Source organism: Mustelus asterias, chromosome 22 (genome assembly GCF_964213995.1).
Source record: "Mustelus asterias chromosome 22, sMusAst1.hap1.1, whole genome shotgun sequence".
NCBI lineage: Eukaryota > Metazoa > Chordata > Chondrichthyes > Carcharhiniformes > Triakidae > Mustelus > Mustelus asterias.
In genome coordinates, this window is record NC_135822.1 from 32,427,159 (window position 1) to 32,448,315 (window position 21,157).

Sequence of the window (21,157 nt, forward strand, 5' to 3'; positions counted from 1 at the left end):
GGGGCAAGCCAATAAGATCACGAGAGAGCCAAGAAATCAGGTTCGCACCCAATTTCTTGCCTCTTGCAATCTTACCAGCACTGGATATCCAGCGCAATCAGCCTCATGCCCATTTCCAGCGCGAGGCTGAATAAATTATTTAAATATATTTAGATTAGCGAGCCCAGGACTCCATCATCCAGGCTCACTTGCCTGTGTGGAGAGGTTCTCTCCGGCGAGAATCACAGCTGGTCCCCACCACCAGAGACCAGATGTGATTGACTCGCTGATAGAACCGGAGGCCATTTAAGTCGCCAAGGGAGGTTGGAGGTAAGGGGGGGTGCCCCTTGGACAGTGCCACCCTGGCACTGCCCACTGGGCACCAGGCAGTGCCAAGGGGGTGGGGCCTGCTGGGGGTGGTGCCAGACCGGGTGGGCCGATCGCTGGTTGTGGGAGTACCGCTACGCACTCTAAATTGCAATCGGGGGAGGGAGCAGGCCCATTGCCACCTGGGATTTGCGATTAGTGGGAGGAGGAAGGGAGCCTGCTGTTACCCTGCATTTGTGATTCATAGGGGCAGGGAGGGGGGTTATGGGGGTTGATCTGTCCAGGCAGGGGAACTCTCGATAGGTTGCGGGCCTCCACGGTAGCTGGGTGGAGAGTCATATGTTTAAGCCATGGAAGTCAAATGAAAGCAGCAGTGTGTGTGACAGGTCTCTGTGCTCTTAGAGCAGAGAGACCTGTGCATGCGCAATGGCGCTCTCTGCTGCTCTCAGCCTGCTTTCTGGAGATCTAAGCTCTGCACCCTCCTCCTGCAAACGAGAAACAGGTTTTGAAGTTTTTTTCTGCTCTAAGTCATAAGGTCGCAGATTTGGACTCACCCAAAAATGGATCAGAAATTCTCCCATTTTCACGCTCGTTCTGGACTTTGTGTTTTTTCATAAGATCACCCCCTACGTTTTTGATGGCTTTCTGGAAGAAATATTTAGCTTATCCCACTTCTCCCCATAGGCCTGCGTTTTTCCCCTTTTGGGCAGGACATAAAGATAACATGGTTTCAAAGGCTAATACTTTCATTTATCAGTCAAGACATAAGAACATGAAGATTATGCTAGAGCTGTTTAAAACACTAGATCAGACTAGGGAAGGTCAAGAGGGTCTTTACTAGCTTGTTGCTATGTATAGAGAATTTTAGCTATGAGGAAAGTTTAAATAAGCTGTGATTTCTTTTGGAACACAGGAGGCTTAGGAAAAATTTAATTGAAGTGTACAAAATTATAAGAGGCTTAGTGAGCAGTCAATAACTAGAGGGAATAGGTTTAAAATGATTGCTAGAGGATTAGGGGGTGTTGAGGAAATTTATTTTCACTCATAGAATGGTGGGGGTCTAGAAGTCGCTGTCAAAAAGGGTAGTAGAGAATGAAACCCAGATCACATTTATAAAACAGTTGGACATGCACCGTAACATTGTGGGATGTTCGTGAAGTGGGATTAAGTTGGATAACTTTTTTTGACCAGCATTGGCACAAAAGAGTTGAATGACCTCCTTCAGTATCACCAATGTTCTATGGCCTGAACTTTTCAGATGGCAAGGACTCAACCCCTGTCATCCAGAGAGTTAGCAGGAAACGCATCCCTGACTCTGCAAGGCTCACTGCCATTTTACACTCAGTTGAACATTGATTGACAGTAAACAGGACTTCTGTCCACACTTGGAAGGAATCTTGGAGAACTGTTGGTAAATCAGATTAGCTGGCAGCTCTCCAGCCCTTCCTGCCACAGCGCTACAGTGGCCGGAAGAGGCACAGAAGCATTGTGCCTGGGACAAAGTGTCAAGAGCCAGTGTGTAGGTAAGTGGCAGGTGTCCTGGGGAGAGGAGCGTAGTACTATTTTGAAATAATTTATGTGTAAGGTGGGGTTGCTTTAAGAGGCAGCATTTTGTTACAGAAGTCGATTGTAACTAGTAAGCATGCAGCAGAAGTTATAAATGCAGGGTAACAATTGATTTTGGCGAGGAATGTGTTGCTTTATAGAGTTAATGGATCTTTTGTTTATTTAGGTTCTCCTGGGATTTTAGACTAGGTATGCAGAGTAATGTGAGTTTTGATAAGGTTGATTGAGAGGGGCAGAGTCAGATGATTACAGGGAGGAGCTAAGCTCATAGGGAAGCCCAGATTTATTTTCATTTTAAAATACAAGCAGTTGCTGCCTGGGCTGCCAGAAGAAAACGGTGTCTCTCTATCTCTCTCTCCAAAGGCTTTCTGAAAGCTCCAAGCCTGGTAATCTAAGTCAAAACCAGTATGCTTGTGTTTTGCAAACTAATTTTTAAAAGATTTAAGTCTATAAGAGAAATATTGCTTGATTGGAACTCATAGTGATAGCATAGCAGTTAAGAATTGTGTGCTGTCATGTTTAAATATTGGCCAATTGTTAAAAGTTGAGCTAATTCATTTTGTTATAATTACATTGGGTTGTTAAAAAAATGTTGTTTTGATAAAAGCTTCTTTGTCAGGGAAGTTGCACCTGGAGTGAAACATCTTGTCCTCACACTAATGCCAAAAATAGTAAATTTTTGGGGTCTGGTCTGATTCATAATATACCTTGGGGTTTCTGATCAGTACCCTAACAGATCATAAAATTCCAATGACATATGTTTCTGTGAGAGTTCAGAGCCAAGAAATCAGGAACGCTTTGAGAAAATTTGATCCAGTGAACTGGAGCAAGTGTGGAAGCAATAGCGTAACTGAATGAACGGTCACATTCTTAAGTGACAAAGGTGTCCATGAGTTCCACATGTTATTGGAGGTGAGGGTGCAGGAGACAAGGAAGAGGACAGTCAGGTAAAGAAGCATAGTTTTCTTTTAAGTCAAAGCGACAGGTAAAAATTTGTATCAAGGGCAATCCATGAGAAGGTTTGTGTTCAAAGTACTGAAGCAAGACTTAAAGAAAACTATTCACCACCTCCGATTGTTTAACACTTTGTCACCATGAGACCAGAGGTTACAGGTGTGTTTCTTAGTTTTTGCCGAGTCAGTTGCATAACTGTCAGGTGTTGCAACAGGTGTGGAATGTCGAAGAAATCTATTTCCAGGATCAGGCAAAGCTCCCAAGCTTAAGCAGCTTTCCAACATTGACCACCTAGGCTTACATGCAGATTGGCCGGGCAAAAACTAAGAAGCATATCTGTAACCTCTGGTCTCGTGGTGACAAAGTGTTAAACAATTGGAGGTGGTGAAAAGTTTCCTTTAAGTCTTGCTTTAGACTTTAAACACAGACCATCTCTTGGATTTCCCTTGATACAAAAGGCAGATTGGCCAGGAACTGTGTTTTCTGATGAGAAGAAGGAGTTGCTGACCAGGCAAGGCCCATAATTTCATTGCTACTATCATTATCAGACAAAACAGTGGAATCCACGTGCGATCAATTTCAGGGCCAGATGGGATGGTGTAAGCTCACTCTCTTATATCAGAAACTTAAATAGCAACAAGCAGTAATACGCTAGGTTACTGGTTAAATATTCACATTACATTACAAGCAAAATATTCAACAAAATGTGAAAAAATGGTGTTATCTTTAAAATTGGTGCTTTGAAAAGAAGAATTAGAGTGGCATCTTTTCCAAACTGTAAATGAGAGGCTGCATTTTGTGAGTTCAATCTGCTGCTGGGCAGTCTGGAAAGCTGGGCTAGCAAATATCGTCAGTGTGATGTCCAGATTAAAACCGGCCCTGATTTTAATAGGCAGAAAATTAAGAACAGCATGCACATAATTCCATAGAGTCAACATTCCCCAGAAAAGTATGGAATCATAGAATCCTACAATGCAAAAGGAGGCCATTCACCCCATCGAGTCTGCAACGACCACAATCCCACCCAGGCGCTATCCCCATAACCCCATGCATTTATCCTACTAGTCCCCCTAACACTAAGGGGCAATTTAGCATGGCCAATTCACCTAACCCGCACATCTTTGGACTGTGGGAGGAAACCGGAGCACCCGGAGGAAACCCACACAGACACAGGGAGAACGTGCAGACTCTGCACAGACAGTGACCCAAGCCAGGAATCGAACCCAGGTCCCTGGCACTGTGAGGCAGCAGTGCTAACCCCTGTGCCACCATGCCCAACCAGGAATGAGCTCTGAACTGTCCAGAAAAAGTTGATGCCCTATTCATCACCAGCGCCCATCACGACCACTGCCATTGATACTGGCCATGCCAAGCACGGCATCAAATAAAAGCCAGACATTTTCTGAAAGATAGACAAGATAATAGGATAGGTTCCTCCTACCCCTAGTTCACTTGACTACAACTTTCATAGATGACATCTTGAAGAGTGTTACAAATGGGAGAGGAGAATAGTGAGGAACAGATGGAGGGATTAAGAAAGAAAAACCAAAGACGCAGTCAAAGAAGTAGGTTTTTAACATTCCCCTGAAAAGCAAGGAATCTGGCAAAATGAAGTCCAGAGTGAAAAAGTTACAAAGTTCAGGGAAATGGTCATTGGGAAAGCTACTGCCAGTATTGAGGGGGGGGGGGGCGGGAGCGGGGGGAGAGAGTGGAAGGTGTAGCCGGAGAATAACATCTTAAAGTACTTTGCTGTGGCTGGTTTCAGAATGCCATTGCTGACAATCTGAAGCCAGGTCCTTCACTCAAGGGCCTATGGATTATGTAAAGGAAAGAGAGGGAGAAAATGTTTTATTAAAAATGGTAAATAAAAGAAGAAAGCCTCACTTTCAACAAAACACAGTAAAAGTGTATAGAAATTGTGTCATATATTTTAAAATAATGCCCATGTCCATGTTTAATATGTGCTTCTATTCGGCTTTCTCAGTCTCAAATGTCGAGGAGACTCCAACCTTTGACTTCAATCCCTGCATGAATGAAGGCTGTGGGAAGCCAGCAGTGCGTCCTCTGGTGGATACAGGTGCCATGGTCTTCGTTGTGTTTGGGATTTTGGGAGTGAATCGCACAAGAAAGCAAGATAATCATGTGATTGGAGATATGGTATATAACTGATTTGTGTCACCTTATTACAACTCTAATTGTAGCCTTCCTTATCCAATGACCTGTTACAAAGTCACCTTGCCTAAATGTCACAAAACCTACAATACTTTGCAGGATGCTTTTTAAAAAGGGTAAGACTCCTTTTCTGTAAGAGATTCTTCCCTACAATGGCACTGTGAGGTGCATGGAGGTGATTCAGTGGATATCCCACCCTCAGTTTATTTTTCTGTCTCCCTTGCAGGAAGATGGGAATTATATATGAGAAAGGAAATGAGCTTATTTGCATTCCATGGTTTTGACTATTTCCAAACAATCTCTACACTTCTGTAGAAAGTACTCCGCCTCCAGCAGTGATGGGCACTGATTATGCAAACAAATGTTACAGCATGTATCTAATCCAAAATCTCTGCCACTTGGAAGGACAAGGGAATCAGTGCACAGGAATGCCATTATCACCACCTGGCTCCCAAGTCATGCATCATTTTGACTTGGATATTTATTGCTATTTCTTCATCCTCACTAGGTCAAACTCCTGAAACTCACTAACTGACACAAGTGTGGGCGGCTACATTCACTGCAGTGCAGTGATTTAAGAAGAAGATTCACCACCACCTTCTCAAGGGCAAGTAATAAATACTGGCCTAACTTGCAATGCCCACATCCCCAAAATTATTTTGTGGGCCGAAGGGCTTGTTCTGTGCTGCACTGTTCTAAGTCTAAGTTTACATTTTAGCAATATCCTGCAATTGTGAGCTCTTAAAAAATGCCTGACAAAACATTGGGAATAAACTCAACTAGATCCCTGATTAGTCATAGTGAAACTAGGTGATCTTTAAAAAGCTTTCATTCTTACAGTAGATTTTTATTATTTGTTCATGGGATTGTGGGCATTGCTGACCAGGCCAGCATTTGCAACTCACCCTGATTGCCCTTGAGAAGGGGATGGTGAGCTGCCTTCTTGAATCTCTGAAGATGCACCCACAGTGCTGTTAGGAAGGGAGTTCCAAATCTTTCACCCAATTACAGTGAAGAAGTGGGGATATGGTTCCAAGTCAAGATAATGCATGGCTTGGAGGGGAAGTTGCAGGTGGTGGTGTTCTCATACATTTACTGTCCTTTTTCTAGGTAGTGGAAGTCACACATTTGGAATGAACTGTTGCTGAAGTGCATCTTATCAATAGGACATGCTGTAGCCACTATGCTCCAGTGGTGGAGGGTGTAAATGTTTAAAGTGGTGGATGGGATGCCAATCAAATGGACTACTTTATCCTGGATGGTGTTCTCCTGTGTGCACAGAGTTCATGGAATATATGAAGCAGTTTTCGTAGGTGATGTAAGACAATGTTTGATGTTGAAATGTGACATATTCTTTTTCACTCCCTCTCTCTTTCTCTCCTGAAAGGGCAGTGTCATCTATGATGAGAGTTTTGACCTATTCCAAGAAATTGGAAATCTGTGTAAGATTTGCAAAGCCATCAGCAGTAACTCTGAGTTGGTGAAGCCAGGAGGTGCTCAGTGCTTACCTTCAGGTAGGACAAAAACATTCATAACCAAACCCAACTTCAGTGGCTCAGTTCCACACTAGGAAAAGCAGTGACCTAATACCTCATATGTGGAGCACAAAATCAGTCTCTAAAATAGCCCAGGGAATTATATGCCTGTGGGCTGTTTGATCAAGGAGGGTTAAGTTTTGGGCAAGAAGTGAAAAAGCTGATGCCTCAGACATGATGATATGAGGAATGCTTAATGGACCAGATGATCTTTTTCTGTGTGATGATTTTGTATGTTTAACTTTTTTCCATGCCATCTGCTTCTGTCTTGCTGCTTCCTTTTTGTTTTTCGTATCTGTGAAACCCGAAAACTAAAAGTGGCAGAGAGAAGCTGTGACCAAACTATTTTTAACAATGCTTTACAAACATGTTTGCTGCTATTGAATCAGAATTCTACAGAAAGAAGCTATTTTGCTTGTCATGCCAGACAAAAAATATCTGTTCAGCCTAATCCAACTCTCCAGCATGCTTTGTAGGTTACGGCACTTCAATTCGATGGGGTTTCCTGTCTTTCAGCCTTTGAGTTCCAGACCCCTACCACCCTAAAAATGAAAAAGATTCTTATCTCATCTCTCTAATCCATCTACCAATTACTTTAACCCTATACCCCCTGGTTATTGAATTTCTGCTGAGGGACATCGGTCCTTCCCGTCCACTCATAATTTTACAAACCTTAATTAAATCTCCCCTCAGCCTCCCCTGTTCCAAAGAAAACAACCCCAGCCTATTCTTCAGAGTTAAAATTCTCCCATCCCGGTAACATCCTTGTACTCTCCCTAGTGTGATCACAACCTTCCTGTAACATGGTGACTGAATTATACACAGTACCCTAGCTGTGGCTTGAGTAGTGTTTCATACAATTGTACTATAATTTCCCACTTTCCTAAAAACCTGATCCACCTGTCTTGCCTCTTCAGGGTTCGGTGGACCTGCATTCCAGATCCCTCTGTTTCTTTACACTTCTCAATGTCCTGCCATTTATTATATGTTTCCTTACCTTGTTTGCCCTCCCCAGATGCACTATCTGGCACTTTGGATTGAATTCGATTTGTCACTTTTCTGCCAGGTTGACAAGCCCATCAAAATCATTCTTCCTCACTATCACCAACGTGGCCAATTTCTTTCATCCAAAAACTTTTCTTTAATGGGATGTGAATTGCTAACCAGGCCAGCATTTATTGCCTATCTCTAATTGCTTTGAGAAGGCAACTTTTGAACTGTTGCATGTGGTATGAGCACACCCAAAATGCTGTGAGGAAAGGAGTTCCAGGGTTTTGACCTAGTGACAGTGAAGGAATGCAACATAGTTCCAAGTCAGGTCGCTGCGTGGTTTGGAGAGGAACTTGCAGTTTGTGGTTTTCCAATGTGTCTGCTGTCTTTGTTCTTTGAGGTGTTAAAGTTCATAGGTTTGGGAGGTGCTGTTGAAGGAGGTTTGGCAAGTTGTTGCAGTACGTCCTGTGGATTATACTGTCACTATGCAATAGTGGTGGAGGGAGCGAATATTTGTATGTGGTGCCAATCAACGTGATGCTGTTTTATCCTAGACAGGTTGAGCTTCCTGAGTGTGGTTGGAGCTGCATTCATCTGAGCAAGTAAAGAGTATTCCATCACACTGCTGATTTGTGGTTTGTACAGACTTTAGGGAGGCATGAAGCTTGCTGCAGAATTCACAGCATCTGACTTGATCTTGTAGCCATTGTATCTATGTGACTGATCCAATTAAGTTTCAGGTCAGTGGTAATCCCTGATGTTGGTGGTGGTGGATTCAATCAATAATCTATCTACTTCTGCCTTAAAAATACTCAGATTCTGCTTCAGCTGTCTTTTGAAGAAGAGTTCCAAAAACTCACGATTCCCTGAGAGCAAAAAAATTCTCCTCATCACTGTCGTAAATGAGTAACCCCTTATTTATAAACAGTGACCACTAGTTCTAGATTCTCCCACAAGAGGAAACATCCTCTCCACATCCACCCCAATCAATATCCCTCAGGATCTTAATAGTTTCAATCAAGTCACCTCTCACTCTTCTAAACTCGAGTGGACACAAAGCTAACCTCTCCAATCTTTCCTTATAACCTACTCATTCCTGGTATGAGTCGAGTAAACCTTCTCTGAACTACTCCTAAGGCATTTATATCTTTCCTTAAAGGAGGCCAGTACTGTACACAATGCTCCAGATGTGGTTTCACCAATGCCCTGCACAACTGAAGTATAACCATCTCTACTTTTGTAACCAATGTTCCTCTCAGTAAACAGTAACATTCTATTAGCTTTCCTAATTACATGCTGTACCTGTATATTAGCCTTTTGTGATTCATGCACCAGGACACCCAGATCCCTCTGCATCTTAGAACTCTGCAATCTCTCACCATTTAGATGATAAGCTTTTTTATTCTTCCTGCCAAAATGGACAATTTAACTTTCGCCCACATTATACTCCACACTCCTTTCACTCTCCAAATCCATACCCCCTTCACCGTCTGCCTCCACACTACCTACACTCTCTCACTGCACACCCCTTCACTGTCCAACGCCTCATCCCCTTCACTCTCCGTCTCCACACCCCTGTCCCTCTCCGACTTTGAACCCCCTCCCCCCTCGCGCCCGGTGCCCCCTTCCTCCCTTGTGCCCGGTGCCCCCTTCCCCCCTCGCGCCCGGTGCCCCCTTCCCCCCTCGCGCCCGGTGCCCCCTTCCCCCCTCGCGCCCAGTGCCCCCTTCCCCCCTCACGCCCGGTGGGACCCCCTTCCCCCATCGCGCCCGGTGGGACCCCCTTCCCCCATCGCGCCCGGTGGGACCCCCTTCCCCCATCGCGCCCGGTGGGACCCCCTTCCCCCATCGCGCCCGGTGGGACCCCCTTCCCCCATCGCGCCCGGTGGGACCCCCTTCCCCCATCGCGCCCGGTGGGACCCCCTTCCCCCATCGCGCCCGGTGGGACCCCCTTCCCCCATCGCGCCCGGTGGGACCCCCTTCCCCCATCGCGCCCGGTGGGACCCCCTTCCCCCATCGCGCCCGGTGGGACCCCCTTCCCCCATCGCGCCCGGTGGGACCCCCTTCCCCCCTCGTGCCCGGTGGGAACCCCCTTCCCCCCTCGCGCCCGGTGGGGCCCCCTTCCCCCCTCGCGCCCGGTGGGGCCCCCTTCCCCCCTCGCGCCCGGTGGGGCCCCCTTCCCCCCTCGCGCCCGGTGGGGCCCCCTTCCCCCCTCGCGCCCGGTGGGACCCCCTTCCCCCCTCGTGCCCGGTGGGGCCCTTCGCCCCTTTTATTGTTTACCATGCATGAATCTCAATCTAATTATTCACTCATTTTTCTTTTATTGTCCTTTGTGTTTCCTTCTAGTTTAAGACAGTGCTATCTCTCTCTCTTGCTAGACCTTTTCAAGTATGCATGGTGGGAATGAATGCCATTTTTTTTCCAAATTGAAAATGGCCATTTGAAAAACTGCTGGCTGGCTATTTGCTTTAAAGTTTAATAAAGGCTGAGTATATGAAAGTGTGTCTATATTTTCAAGAAAAACAACCCCTTTGTTACTGGAATAAAATACTCAAAGCTCAGGCTGTGCTGAGCACGTTCCTGTATTGATCACAGGTCAGTAAGTTCACATTCCTTTCGACACTAAAGCTGATAGATCCCTCAATGGTTTTAACAAAGTCAGTTAGACTATTCTCTGTGTCTACTTCAGTTACAACAGGAACTGATATGGAAGCATTTAGGTGCAAAGTGGGGCTTTATTTTAAAAAAAACAAGGAAATCTTTAAACTGGCTGACTGCAGAAAATCTTTAAACACAAAGGTCCAAAGTGGCTTGTCAAAGCAGTTGACAACTGCTTTGAATTATATCTCAGGTTACAGCTGCAATTTCAGACAATATTACAGAGGGATTGAGCCGAAGATGCTCTGAATAGAAGTCACATATTCACCAACATCCTAATAAATATTTTATACATGATGCCTCACCGGCAGCATTGTATTTTATTTGCTTGCATTTAATCACAAATCTTTGATTGTAATAAATTTCCATTCTGTGTTATCAATTTGAATGTTATTTTTGTATTTATTTATTATTAAATTTTATTTCTGTATGCATCCATATATATGAAAGTATAGGACTTAAATTTATATACTCGGGTAAAAGTCGATCTCATTGTAAAATGCATGGCTGAAAATTAATTTTTCATATTTCTTGTGTCAGGGTAGCAGGGCAGAAACCCCAAAGTGTGTTTTGAAGCCCGACTAAACCCTAACGGTTTTTCTATTTTCACATTAGTGTAAGGATAGGGTGGTTCACTCCAGGTGTGATTCTATTGGCACGCTAGGAAGCTTTTATCAAAACAAGTTTTACTTAACAATATGGTTTAACTATAATGAATGAATTAGCTTAACTTTTATTAATTGAACTACTTAAACATTATAAGATACTTAACTGCTAACCTATCTCGATTAGTTCCAATGTAAGCCATATTCCTCTTATAGATTTATACTCCTGTTAAAAATAACACAGGTTTACGTGTTTTTACTTGTTAACAGTCCTAAAGCCTTTGTTTTTCTCTCTCTCCAGAGGTGTTCAAAGAGGCACCTGTCTTCTGACAATCCAAACATCAGCCTCTAGAGAGAGAAAGACAGAGACACCTCTTGCTTCTTTCAGGACCAGGCAGAAACCTGATCATTAAAAAAAAAATTTCCCTGCAAACTTAGCTCCACCCATTCACTTAACTCTGCCTCTGTCAATCAACCTAGTCAAAGCTCTACTCTGGAACCCCAGTGGAAAAAACAAAAATAAACAAAGATGCATTAACCCAGATTAAAATAAATATCCCAGTATCTAAAACCAATTATTCTCCTTCATTTTCAGCATGGGGCTGGCCTCATTTGCAGACAGGTCAGCACCATGTAAACCAGAGCTGAATTTTAAACATGTCCCTTACAAAAAACATGATAAAAATATATTTCTTAAAGACACAGTATCATCACATTTGTATAAAGGTAAACCCTCATTTTTTAGGGATCAAACTGCTTTATGATTATTAATTACCTACCAATAATTACTACTGTTTATTGATTTAAAGGCATACATGAGAGTCTTTCAATTTTCCCTTCATCCATGTTCGTGGCAATCAACTAGCCATTCGACAAGGCTAAGGCCACAATACTTTTGAGAAAGAATAACAAGTGCACAGCTCAATTTAAACAAGAGAACAAAGTGACAGAGTAAGTTAGAAAAACACTAATAAATGATAATATCATCAACACCAGGACCTTCCACCTCTACACCCTCAGACGTGTAGAAAGATGATATTTGAAAAATTCAAGGCCAGTGCAAGGTAAGAGACAAGATTCATGAAAAGGTGTGATTTATTACACCATCAAAAACAAAAATTTAGTATCTACCACCTGAACTTGATGATAAAATCATCAAATTCCATTATTTTGTCATCTGACATTGAGAAAGAAATTGGGTTTGCTTTGGAAATAATGATGGAACACTGATATGTTAATGTAAGCCTACTTGTGACACTAATAAATAAAATAAATAAATAAAAATATGCCAATAAACAAAACTGTTATTAAATTGACAAAAACACCATCCTTGTAAACAGATCTGGCCATGAGAAGATGCAGTTCACAGTGGTTCCATCTTGAAAAACATGACATTAAATCTGATGGTGATTTTCAAATTCTCCCCAAATAGAAATTTCAGAAAGGCATTGTTGTCCATGTTCATGAAAAAGGCTGAATGGTTGGAGGTGTTTGCAAGAAATGAATCAATGAAGTTGGAATTTGAGACCAGGAGGACTGTATATATAAAAAAAAAAGCTTGCTTGTCTTGGACATATTCAAATCTCACCTTTTTTACAATATAGTCCATGATGTGAGATTAGCCAACACTGACATAGCAATTATTTCCAGTGGTCTGAAGTGCTTTTCAGCCCTTGGATATGTGTATAATTAAACCTCTAAATGACAGTATCTAAAAGATGTGGAGCAACTGAATGTTGGAAAGCAAAATCATGCCCCAAACAGAAATATGTGAGCACCCACACTAGCAACTACGTCAGTGGTTCATAGATGTATTAATTGAACTTGATCCAAATATTGTTGAAAAAATTGTATCTCAAATGCGGAATATCGAATGAACTCATCGGTACTGAGGACGATTACTTGTGGAATGATGATACTGACCTTGCTAGTACTACCGATGGTGAAGACGAAGAATATCCACACGATGATGTTACACTATGGGTCTAGTGGGACACATTGATGGAACTTTCCAGTCCTGCCAATGGCACACCCCCACCGCAGGTCTCCCAGCGGGACCAGAAGTTCCCGTTGCTGGCTAATAGCCAGCCACCTCCCACCGCCTCAAAACGTACAGCGGGTTGTGCACCCATTGTTTGGTGATTCAGACAGTGATCAGAGTGATTTTGAAAGATTTCAATGTGAAGTGTTGTAGTTAATCCGTTATGGTATATATTTAGTTTGTGTTGAAAAGATGGTGACGTAGTGAAAATGCCATTGAACTAGTTATTCAGAGACTCTGGTTAATACCTGGGGATAATATTGGGACACATGTTCAAATCCCACCAAAGCAGCAGATGGAATTTAACACCAATAAAATTGAAAGCTAGTCTCAGTAATGGAGACCATGGAACTATTGCAAAAACCCATCTGGTTCACTAATATCCATTAGGGAAGGAAATCTGCCATCTTTACCAGGTCTGGCCTACATATAACTCCAGAGCCATAGCAATGTGGTTTTCTCTTAACTGCCAACTGAAATGACTGAGTAAGTCAGTCCATGCAAGGGCAATTAGGGATGGGCAACAAATGTCAGTCTTGCCAGTGACACTTGCATCCCATCAAAGAATAAAGAAAAAGTATACAGGTGTAATATAATATAAATAAAGTTTAGTGAATTAATATGAATTATTTAGTGTTTCTCATTTTTACTTTATTCCATTGTGACATTTTTAGGGTTCAAATTAAGCATGCATGTCAAACTCTGAAAAACGTTACCCATCTAAAAGTTGATCCTGTGACTTTTGGCCTAAACTTTTTGACCTTTACATGAGTATACATAGTAGCACTTTTCACAACCTCAGGAGATCCCAAAGTGTTTTACATCCAAATAATTACTTTTGAGCTGTATGATAGTGGAAGCAAAACAGCCAATTTGCATACAGCAAGGTCCCACAAATAATAACGTGATCATCAAACAAGCAGTTTTTAGTTGCATCAGTTGAGGGATTAATATTGGCCAGGGTATGTGGAAACCATCCCTGCTTTTCTTTGAGATATTTTTATATATGATACAGAGACACACGAATGCCCTTTTTGGTCTGTGAACTTAGGATAAATTATTCATCTGCATGCAAGGCTCTTACAAGAGGCACAATTTGACAGAAATACAGTTTTGCAGCTTTCTGGACGGAATCTTCTGGCTGTTCACCCTGGTGGGATTTTGTGCTCCCGTTGCAATGAAAAGAGATTTGGCTGAATGCCAAATTCAGCTCGTAGCGGCAACAGGGTGTGAAAGGCCAGAAAATCCCGACCTGATCTATTTCCCATTGTAGATATTCGCTGGAATTCTACTGCCTCGCCCGCCACAGAATTGGAGCAGGTGAGGGGCGGACAATGGAAATGTTCGTTGACCTTGGTCAGGAATTTCCGGTATCGCTCGAACGAGGCCATAAAACCCGCCTATTGTTCTTTAAAGGTTGAGATCTCAATTTCTGACAATGTTGTAAATGGCTTTCTTTTCAGTTTCAAATTATAATGAGCCCTTTACTTACTTAGCTAATTTTTGGTATGGGGCTTGTGACGGTGGTCTGTGTACCATAGTCACAGATTGGCAGTAAATCTGAAATAACCAGGAAGCAGATTAGAAGAGCTGACTTAATATTTTTCTGACAACAAAATTGATAGTTGTCAATTATTTTCTTCCATAATTCCTTCTCTTTTCTTCTCCGGAAGATATTAGTTGCATTAGAGTGCCTGTTTAACAGGTTCTTGTTGCCGTTTAGTACGCCACCCAAATAGGTTTGCAACCCTCTCGGATCCTGGAGTCTCAGGAAAAGATTAATCACCAGGACACTGCTGCAAGCAAGTCAGCAATTTTTTAGATTTTAATTTTCTTTGAAAACTCAAGTTTGTTGGTTATAGACATTTTAGGGTTGAAAATAGGCTGTTTGACCAACTGTCAAGATTCAGCCATTTGGACAACAAGGAATAAGTCAATTTGAGTCCTGATTATGTTTACTTTCCCTTTGTAAAAAAGATAAGGTACTGCATTGAATTGCCAGGACTAGAGTAATCTGAACTAATTCCAATCACCTGGTTGGAGGGAATAGGATGGAGAGGTAGGGGTCAGACTGGAATTTCCCAGATTTTTCCACAAATTTGGCTTTTTTTATTTCTTTACTTTCCTCAGGAGATCACATGGTTTGATGAGGTGGAGACTAAATGGATATATTGTGATACATAAAGTAGCACAATTATGTGGGACAGGCTAGATGAACCAGAGGATAATTTCCTGTCCATTTTTGTTTGTATGTTCATACCCAAGGAGTTCCTGAGACCAACTGTAGTTGCCACCACATTCCTCTCCATAACCCCCAGCAATGTGACTCCCAGGTTGAGTCCAGTAAACTCTTCTCAGATGAGGATTTAAAGCTGGAACAGTCCAGATCTCTATGATTCAATTACAATGCATTTACCAACCGAGTCACTACACAGCCACCCTCCATTTTAATTTATGGAATGAGAATGGCTAGTTAAGCAAAACATCTGGCCAGTGCTAGGCTGCTGCAATTTCCTTCCCCGAGCAGGATTTTCTGGTCCTGCCAAAGTCAATGGACCTTTGGCTGACTCGTTGGATACACCATGGCCAGACCCACCATGCTGCGGTTGGAAAATTCCAGCCATAACTGTCAACTTGTGAAGGTTTGTAAGTGATATTAGTTCCTTTTCTCTCCTAGGGTACAGCGTTTCAACTTTCCTGCAAATGTTACATCCCGAGTGCAAGAGCATTCCAGAACCCAATTTGCTTCCTGGACAACTCTCCCATGGTGCTGTTGGAGTGAAAGATGGGAAAGTCCAGTGGATCTCGATGGCCTTTGAATCTGTAAGCATTGAAAGAAAGAATATGAAGAAATTTGTTAGCACTATAATCACATTCTGCAATGTCACAAAACGCTTCACACAAAACAATTTGCCTTTGAGGTGAGTGTTTTGCAGCGTCTGTTTTTGCAGGAAAGTACAACAGCTGTCTTCCACCAGCTGTTATTACCAATACTACACAAAGAAGGAATGAATAGTTACCATGCTTTTAGTGGCCATAGGATCATAAACCCCAAAATTCCTGGGTGGGCATTTTTGCCAGCACAGTTGCAGCAGAGTAGGACTGCTGCCTACCCTTGATTTAAGCCAGAACCCAATCACAAATCCTAAGAGTAGGGTTATCTATGTGGCTGGAATACACTAATACACTACCCAATACCTGCAAGAGAACATGAACAGCACCAGTAGTTTAAAGCAGCTATGGAGTATCAGGGCAGTACCATGCTGCACTGACTGTGGAAAGCACACCCAGTGAGACCCCAAAGAAAGGTGTTTTTTTTGGTTCACCTGCTCCCAATGAGTCAAGAGGGCCCAATGGATTGATTACCTTTCCATTGTAAAGATATGTCCAGCTTTTTTACAGGGATCATTAGCTTTCAAGCCAAGCTCTAACCCTATGTCCGTTAGCTTTCAGTCTTAATAAACCGTGCCAGATTTACTTTTTTGGTAAAAAATTTTCTTCTCCTGTTCCTGAAGTTTCAGTCACCCTAAAGTATCGATCTCTACCTATGCCAGTCGATATTTAGCCATTGAAATGTGTTGCCATTAGCCTCAGTATCTCTGTCCTAGGTAAAGGAAAATTGGTAATGATTCCTGCTGCTGGTGGTAATCCATTTTTCTTGTTGAAATTTGTATATGCGTGGTCATTGGGCGTCTCCCCTTCGGGTCTTAGTTCTCACTTTTTGTTGCTCAGGAAATCTCTTTGCAGTAGCTTCCCACCACATATGGAAAGCAGCAAGAACAATGCCTACAGCAAGTAATTTGTTATTGCCACATTCACTGATGAGCCGACAATTTCACTCATCTTGGGACTACTTGTGCAAAAATTTAGCACGTTTTAACGATGTGTGGTCTGTTGTGGGAATTCACTTCCTGCAAAACAACATGCAGTCGTCACTATGCCTAAAGCAGATCAGGGAATTGGTTTTCCAAAAGAGACCATCTCAGCTAGAAATGTGTCCAAGACCAAAAGAGAAACCCAAAATATTGTGCACAAGAGCAAAGTGAGATTAGTCACAATAAATGAGGCTTTCTTTAAGTCTCTGATGCCATCTGCTGCATGAGACAGTTGTTTTCAGCAAACCAAGAAGAATTAGTAAAATCTAAAACGTAACATGACCAGGAACCATGCTAAAGCTGATGGAATTTGTTATGTCTACAGTTGGGTTCATTTATAATTTCAAATTATGATCCTCAGCAAGACCTGAACCATTTGATTTGGCCTCCATAATATATATTTTTTTTAGTCAACAAAAGAAGAGGGCTTACCATTACATAGGAGATCTTTGAGAAAGTGGTGATTTATTTCATGTACAGTGAGGTATTATGAAGTGTAGTAACTGTTTGCCAAATAGCCAAATCCAACAGTAATTTTGTCCACAGCAAGATCCCACAAACAGCAGTGACATACATAACCAGTTTATCCATTTTTGATGATGTGTTCAAGGAAAAATATTAAAGACACCAGGTAACTTCTAAATATTTTTGGAACACAAACAAACATGGCAAAATAGGGCAAAATTTTAAAGGAATTAATGAGATTATTGTTTTCTCAAGTAATCCAACCATCAGGTTTTTAAGATGATTACTGATGCTGTGGGGGAAAAATAATTTATGGCCCAAATTTTATGAGATACCAATCCACTCGAACTTTTCCATGACCCAACTCTGCTCTATATTTCTTGCCAGATCTACTGAACCCGGCTTCTTCAGATATACGAAGTGCAGCATAAGGGTGATACAGTGGTTAGCACTGCTGCCTCACAGCGCCAGGGACCTGCGTCTGCGTGGGTTTCCTCTGGGTGCTCCGGTTTCCTCCCACACTCCAAAAGACGTGCTGGTTAGAAAGAACAAAGAACAATACAGCACAGGAACAGGCCCTTCAGCCCTCCAAGCCCACGCCACTCCCTGGTCCAAACTAGACCATTCTTTTGTATCCCTCCATTCCCACTCCGTTCATGTGGCTATCTAGATAAGTCTTAAACGTTCCCAGTGTGCCCGCCTCCACCACCTTGCCCGGCAGCGCATTCCAGGCCCCCACCACCCTCTGTGTAAAATATGTCCTTCTGATATCCGTGTTAAACCTCCCCCGCCCCCCTCACCTTGAAGCTATGACCCCTCGTGAACGTTACCACCGACCTGGGAAAAAGCTTCCCACCGTTCACCCTATCTATGCCTTTCATAATTTTATACACCTCTGTTAGGTCTCCCCTCATCCTCCATCTTTCCAGTGAGAACAACCCCAGTTTACCCAATCTTTCCTCATAACTAAGCCCCTCCATACCAGGCAACATCCTGGTAAACCTCCTCTGCACTCTCTCTAAAGCCTCCACGTCCTTCTGGTAGTGTGGCGACCAGAACTGGACGCAGTATTCCAAATGCGGCCGAACCAATGTTCTATACATCTGCAACATCAGACCCCAACTTTTATACTCTATGCCCCGTCCTATAAAGACAAGCATGCCATATGCCTTCTTCACCACCACCTCCACCTGTGACGTCACCTTCAAGGATCTGTGGACTTGCACACCCAGGTCCCTCTGCGTATCTACACCCTTTATGGTTCTGCCATTTATTGTATAGCTCCCCCCTATGTTAGCTCTACCAAAATGCATCACTTCGCATTTATCTGGATTGAACTCCATCTGCCATTTCTTTGCCCAAATTTCCAGCCTATCTATATCCATCTGTAGCCTCTGACAATGTTCCTCACTATCTGCAAGTCCAGCCAATTTCGTGTCGTCTGCAAACTTACTGATCACCCCAGTTACACCTTCTTCCAGATCGTTTATATAAATCACAAACAGCAGAGGTCCCAATACAGAGCCCTGCGGAACACACTAGTCACAGGCCTCCAGCCGGAAAAAGACCCTTCCACTACCACCCTCTGTCTTCTGTGACCAAGCCAGTTCTTGTTAGATGCATTGGCCATGCTAAATTCTCCTTCAGTGTACCCGAACAGGTGCCGGAGTGTGGCGGCTAGGGGATTTTCGCAGTAACTTCATTGCAGTTAATTAATGTAAGCCTACCTGTGACACTAATAAATAAACTTAAATTTAAAACCTCAGAGAACTCTGTAACGGCATTGTAGAGTCTGAGGGAAGACACGACACGATTCCTTTTGATAGCAGCAGCTGCCAATTAATAAGTTTTAAGTATGTTTTTATTCATTTTATGGGAGGTGGGCGTAGCTGGCTAGGCCAGCGTTTGCACTTTTTGCTCATCCCTAGTTGCCCTTTAGAAAGTGGTGGTGTACTACCGTCTTGAACCGCTGCAATCCCTGAGGTGTGTAGGTACATCCACAGTGCTGTTAGGGAGGGAATTCCAGTATTTTGACCCAGTGACAGTGAGGGAAGGTGACATGTTTCCAAGTCAGAATGGCAAGTGGTTTGGAAAGGAACCTCCAGGTGATGGTGTTCCCAGGCATCTGCTGCTCTTGTTCATCTAGTTGATCGTAATCGTGGATTTGGAAGGTGCTGCCTAAACAACCTTGGTGAGTTTGTGCAGTGCATCTTGTGGATGGTACACACAGCTACCAGTATTCGCCGGTCATGAAGGGATTGAATGTTTGTGGAAGGGTAGCAATCAAGCAGGCTACTTTGTCCTGGATGATGTTGAGTTCTTGAGTGTTGTTGAAGCTGCACTCATCCAGGCAAGTGGAGACTATTCTATTAAACTCCTGACTTGTGCCTTGTAGATAGTGGATAGGCTTTGCGGAGTCAGAAGGCGAGTTACTCGCCGCAGGATCCTAACATTTTACCTGCTCTGGTAGCCACTATTTAGATGGTTAATCCAGTTCAGTTTCTGGTCAATGGTATCCCCTCCAGGATGTTGATAGTGGGAGATTCAGCAATGGTACTGCCATTGAATGTCAAGAGGCAATGGTTTGATTCTCTTTTGCTGTAGATACTCATTGCCTGGTACTTGTGTGGCATCTATATTACTTGCCACTTGTCAGCCCAAGCCTGGATATTGTCCAAGTCTTACTGCAATTTGGCATGAACTACTTCAGTATCTGTGGAGTTGTGAATGGTGCTGAACATTGTACAATCATATGCGAACATCCCTACTTCTGACCTTATGGTGGAAGGGAGCTCATTGATGAAGCAGCTGAACATGTTTAGGCCTAGGACACTACCCTGAGAAACTCCAGTTTTGTTAGAGCTTCGAGATGTCATCCTCAGTCAAATGTTGCCTTGATGTCAATGGCAGTCCCCCTCGCTTCACCTTTAGCATTCAGCTCTTTTGCCTATGTTTGAACTAAGGTTGTAATGAGTTCAGGAGCTGAGTTACCCTTGTGGAACACAAACTGAGCTTCCGTGAGCAGGTTATTGCTGAGTAAGTGCCACTTGATAACACTGTTGATGACCCCTTCCTTTGCTGAGAATAGACTGATGGGACAGTAATTGACTGGGTTGGATTTGTCCCATTTCTTGTGTATAGGACATACCTGGGCAATTTTACACATTGTTGGGTAGATGCCAGTGTTTTAGCTATACTGGAACAGCTTGGCTAGGGGCACAGCAAGTTTTGGAGCACAAGTCTTCAGGACTATTGCTGGAACATTGTCAGGGTCCATAGACTTTGCAGTATCCTGTGCCTTCAACCGTTTTTTGATATCACATAGAGTAAATCAAAATGGTTGACATCTGTGATGTTGGAGACCTCTGGAGGAGGCTGAGATGGATCATCCCCTTGGCACTTCTGGCTGAAGGATGTTGCAAATGCTTCAGCCTTATCTTTTGCACAGATGTGCTGAGCTCCTCTATCATTGAAGATGGGAATATTTGTGTGAGCCTCCTCCAGTGATTTATTTAGTTATACACCGCCATTCATGGCTGGAGGTAGCAGGGCTGCAGAGCTTAGATCTTATCTGTTGGCTATGGAATCGCTTAGCTTTGACTATTGCTTGCTGCTTATGTTATTTGGCATGCAAGTAGACCCATGTTGTAGCTTCACCAGGTTGACACCTCATTTTCAGGTAAGTCTGTGTTGCTCCTAGCATACCTTCTGCACTCTTCATTAAACCAGGGTTAATCCCCTGGCTTGGTGGTAATAAAGTGTGGGATATGCTGGGATCCACAGCAGAGATCAAAGGATGCCCCTATTCCAAAGTAAAGTTAAAGGACCACTCCCCCCTTCTCCCCATGGTAATACAGGCAAAAACCCCACCATCAGCACCTCCTCTCCCAAATAATGGGAACCCCTCCCCACAATGGGGTTCAGCTTGGTACTGCTAGGGTGCCAGGAGGCAGAGTCAGGGCACGACTCAGCTGCATCCCTTACCACCTGGAG

General features: G+C 43.2%; 1 protein-coding gene across 1 annotated transcript in view; it reads left to right on the top strand.

Moving 5' to 3' along the window:
* disp3 (dispatched RND transporter family member 3) overlaps positions 1 to 21,157 on the top strand; it is a 249,008-nt gene that overhangs the window by 190,651 nt on the left and 37,200 nt on the right. The window contains exons 17-19 of the mRNA XM_078239103.1: positions 4,811 to 4,983; positions 6,386 to 6,512; positions 15,502 to 15,647. Coding sequence (XP_078095229.1) covers positions 4,811 to 4,983; positions 6,386 to 6,512; positions 15,502 to 15,647 — 446 coding nt within the window. The remainder of the gene's footprint in view (positions 1 to 4,810; positions 4,984 to 6,385; positions 6,513 to 15,501; positions 15,648 to 21,157) is intronic.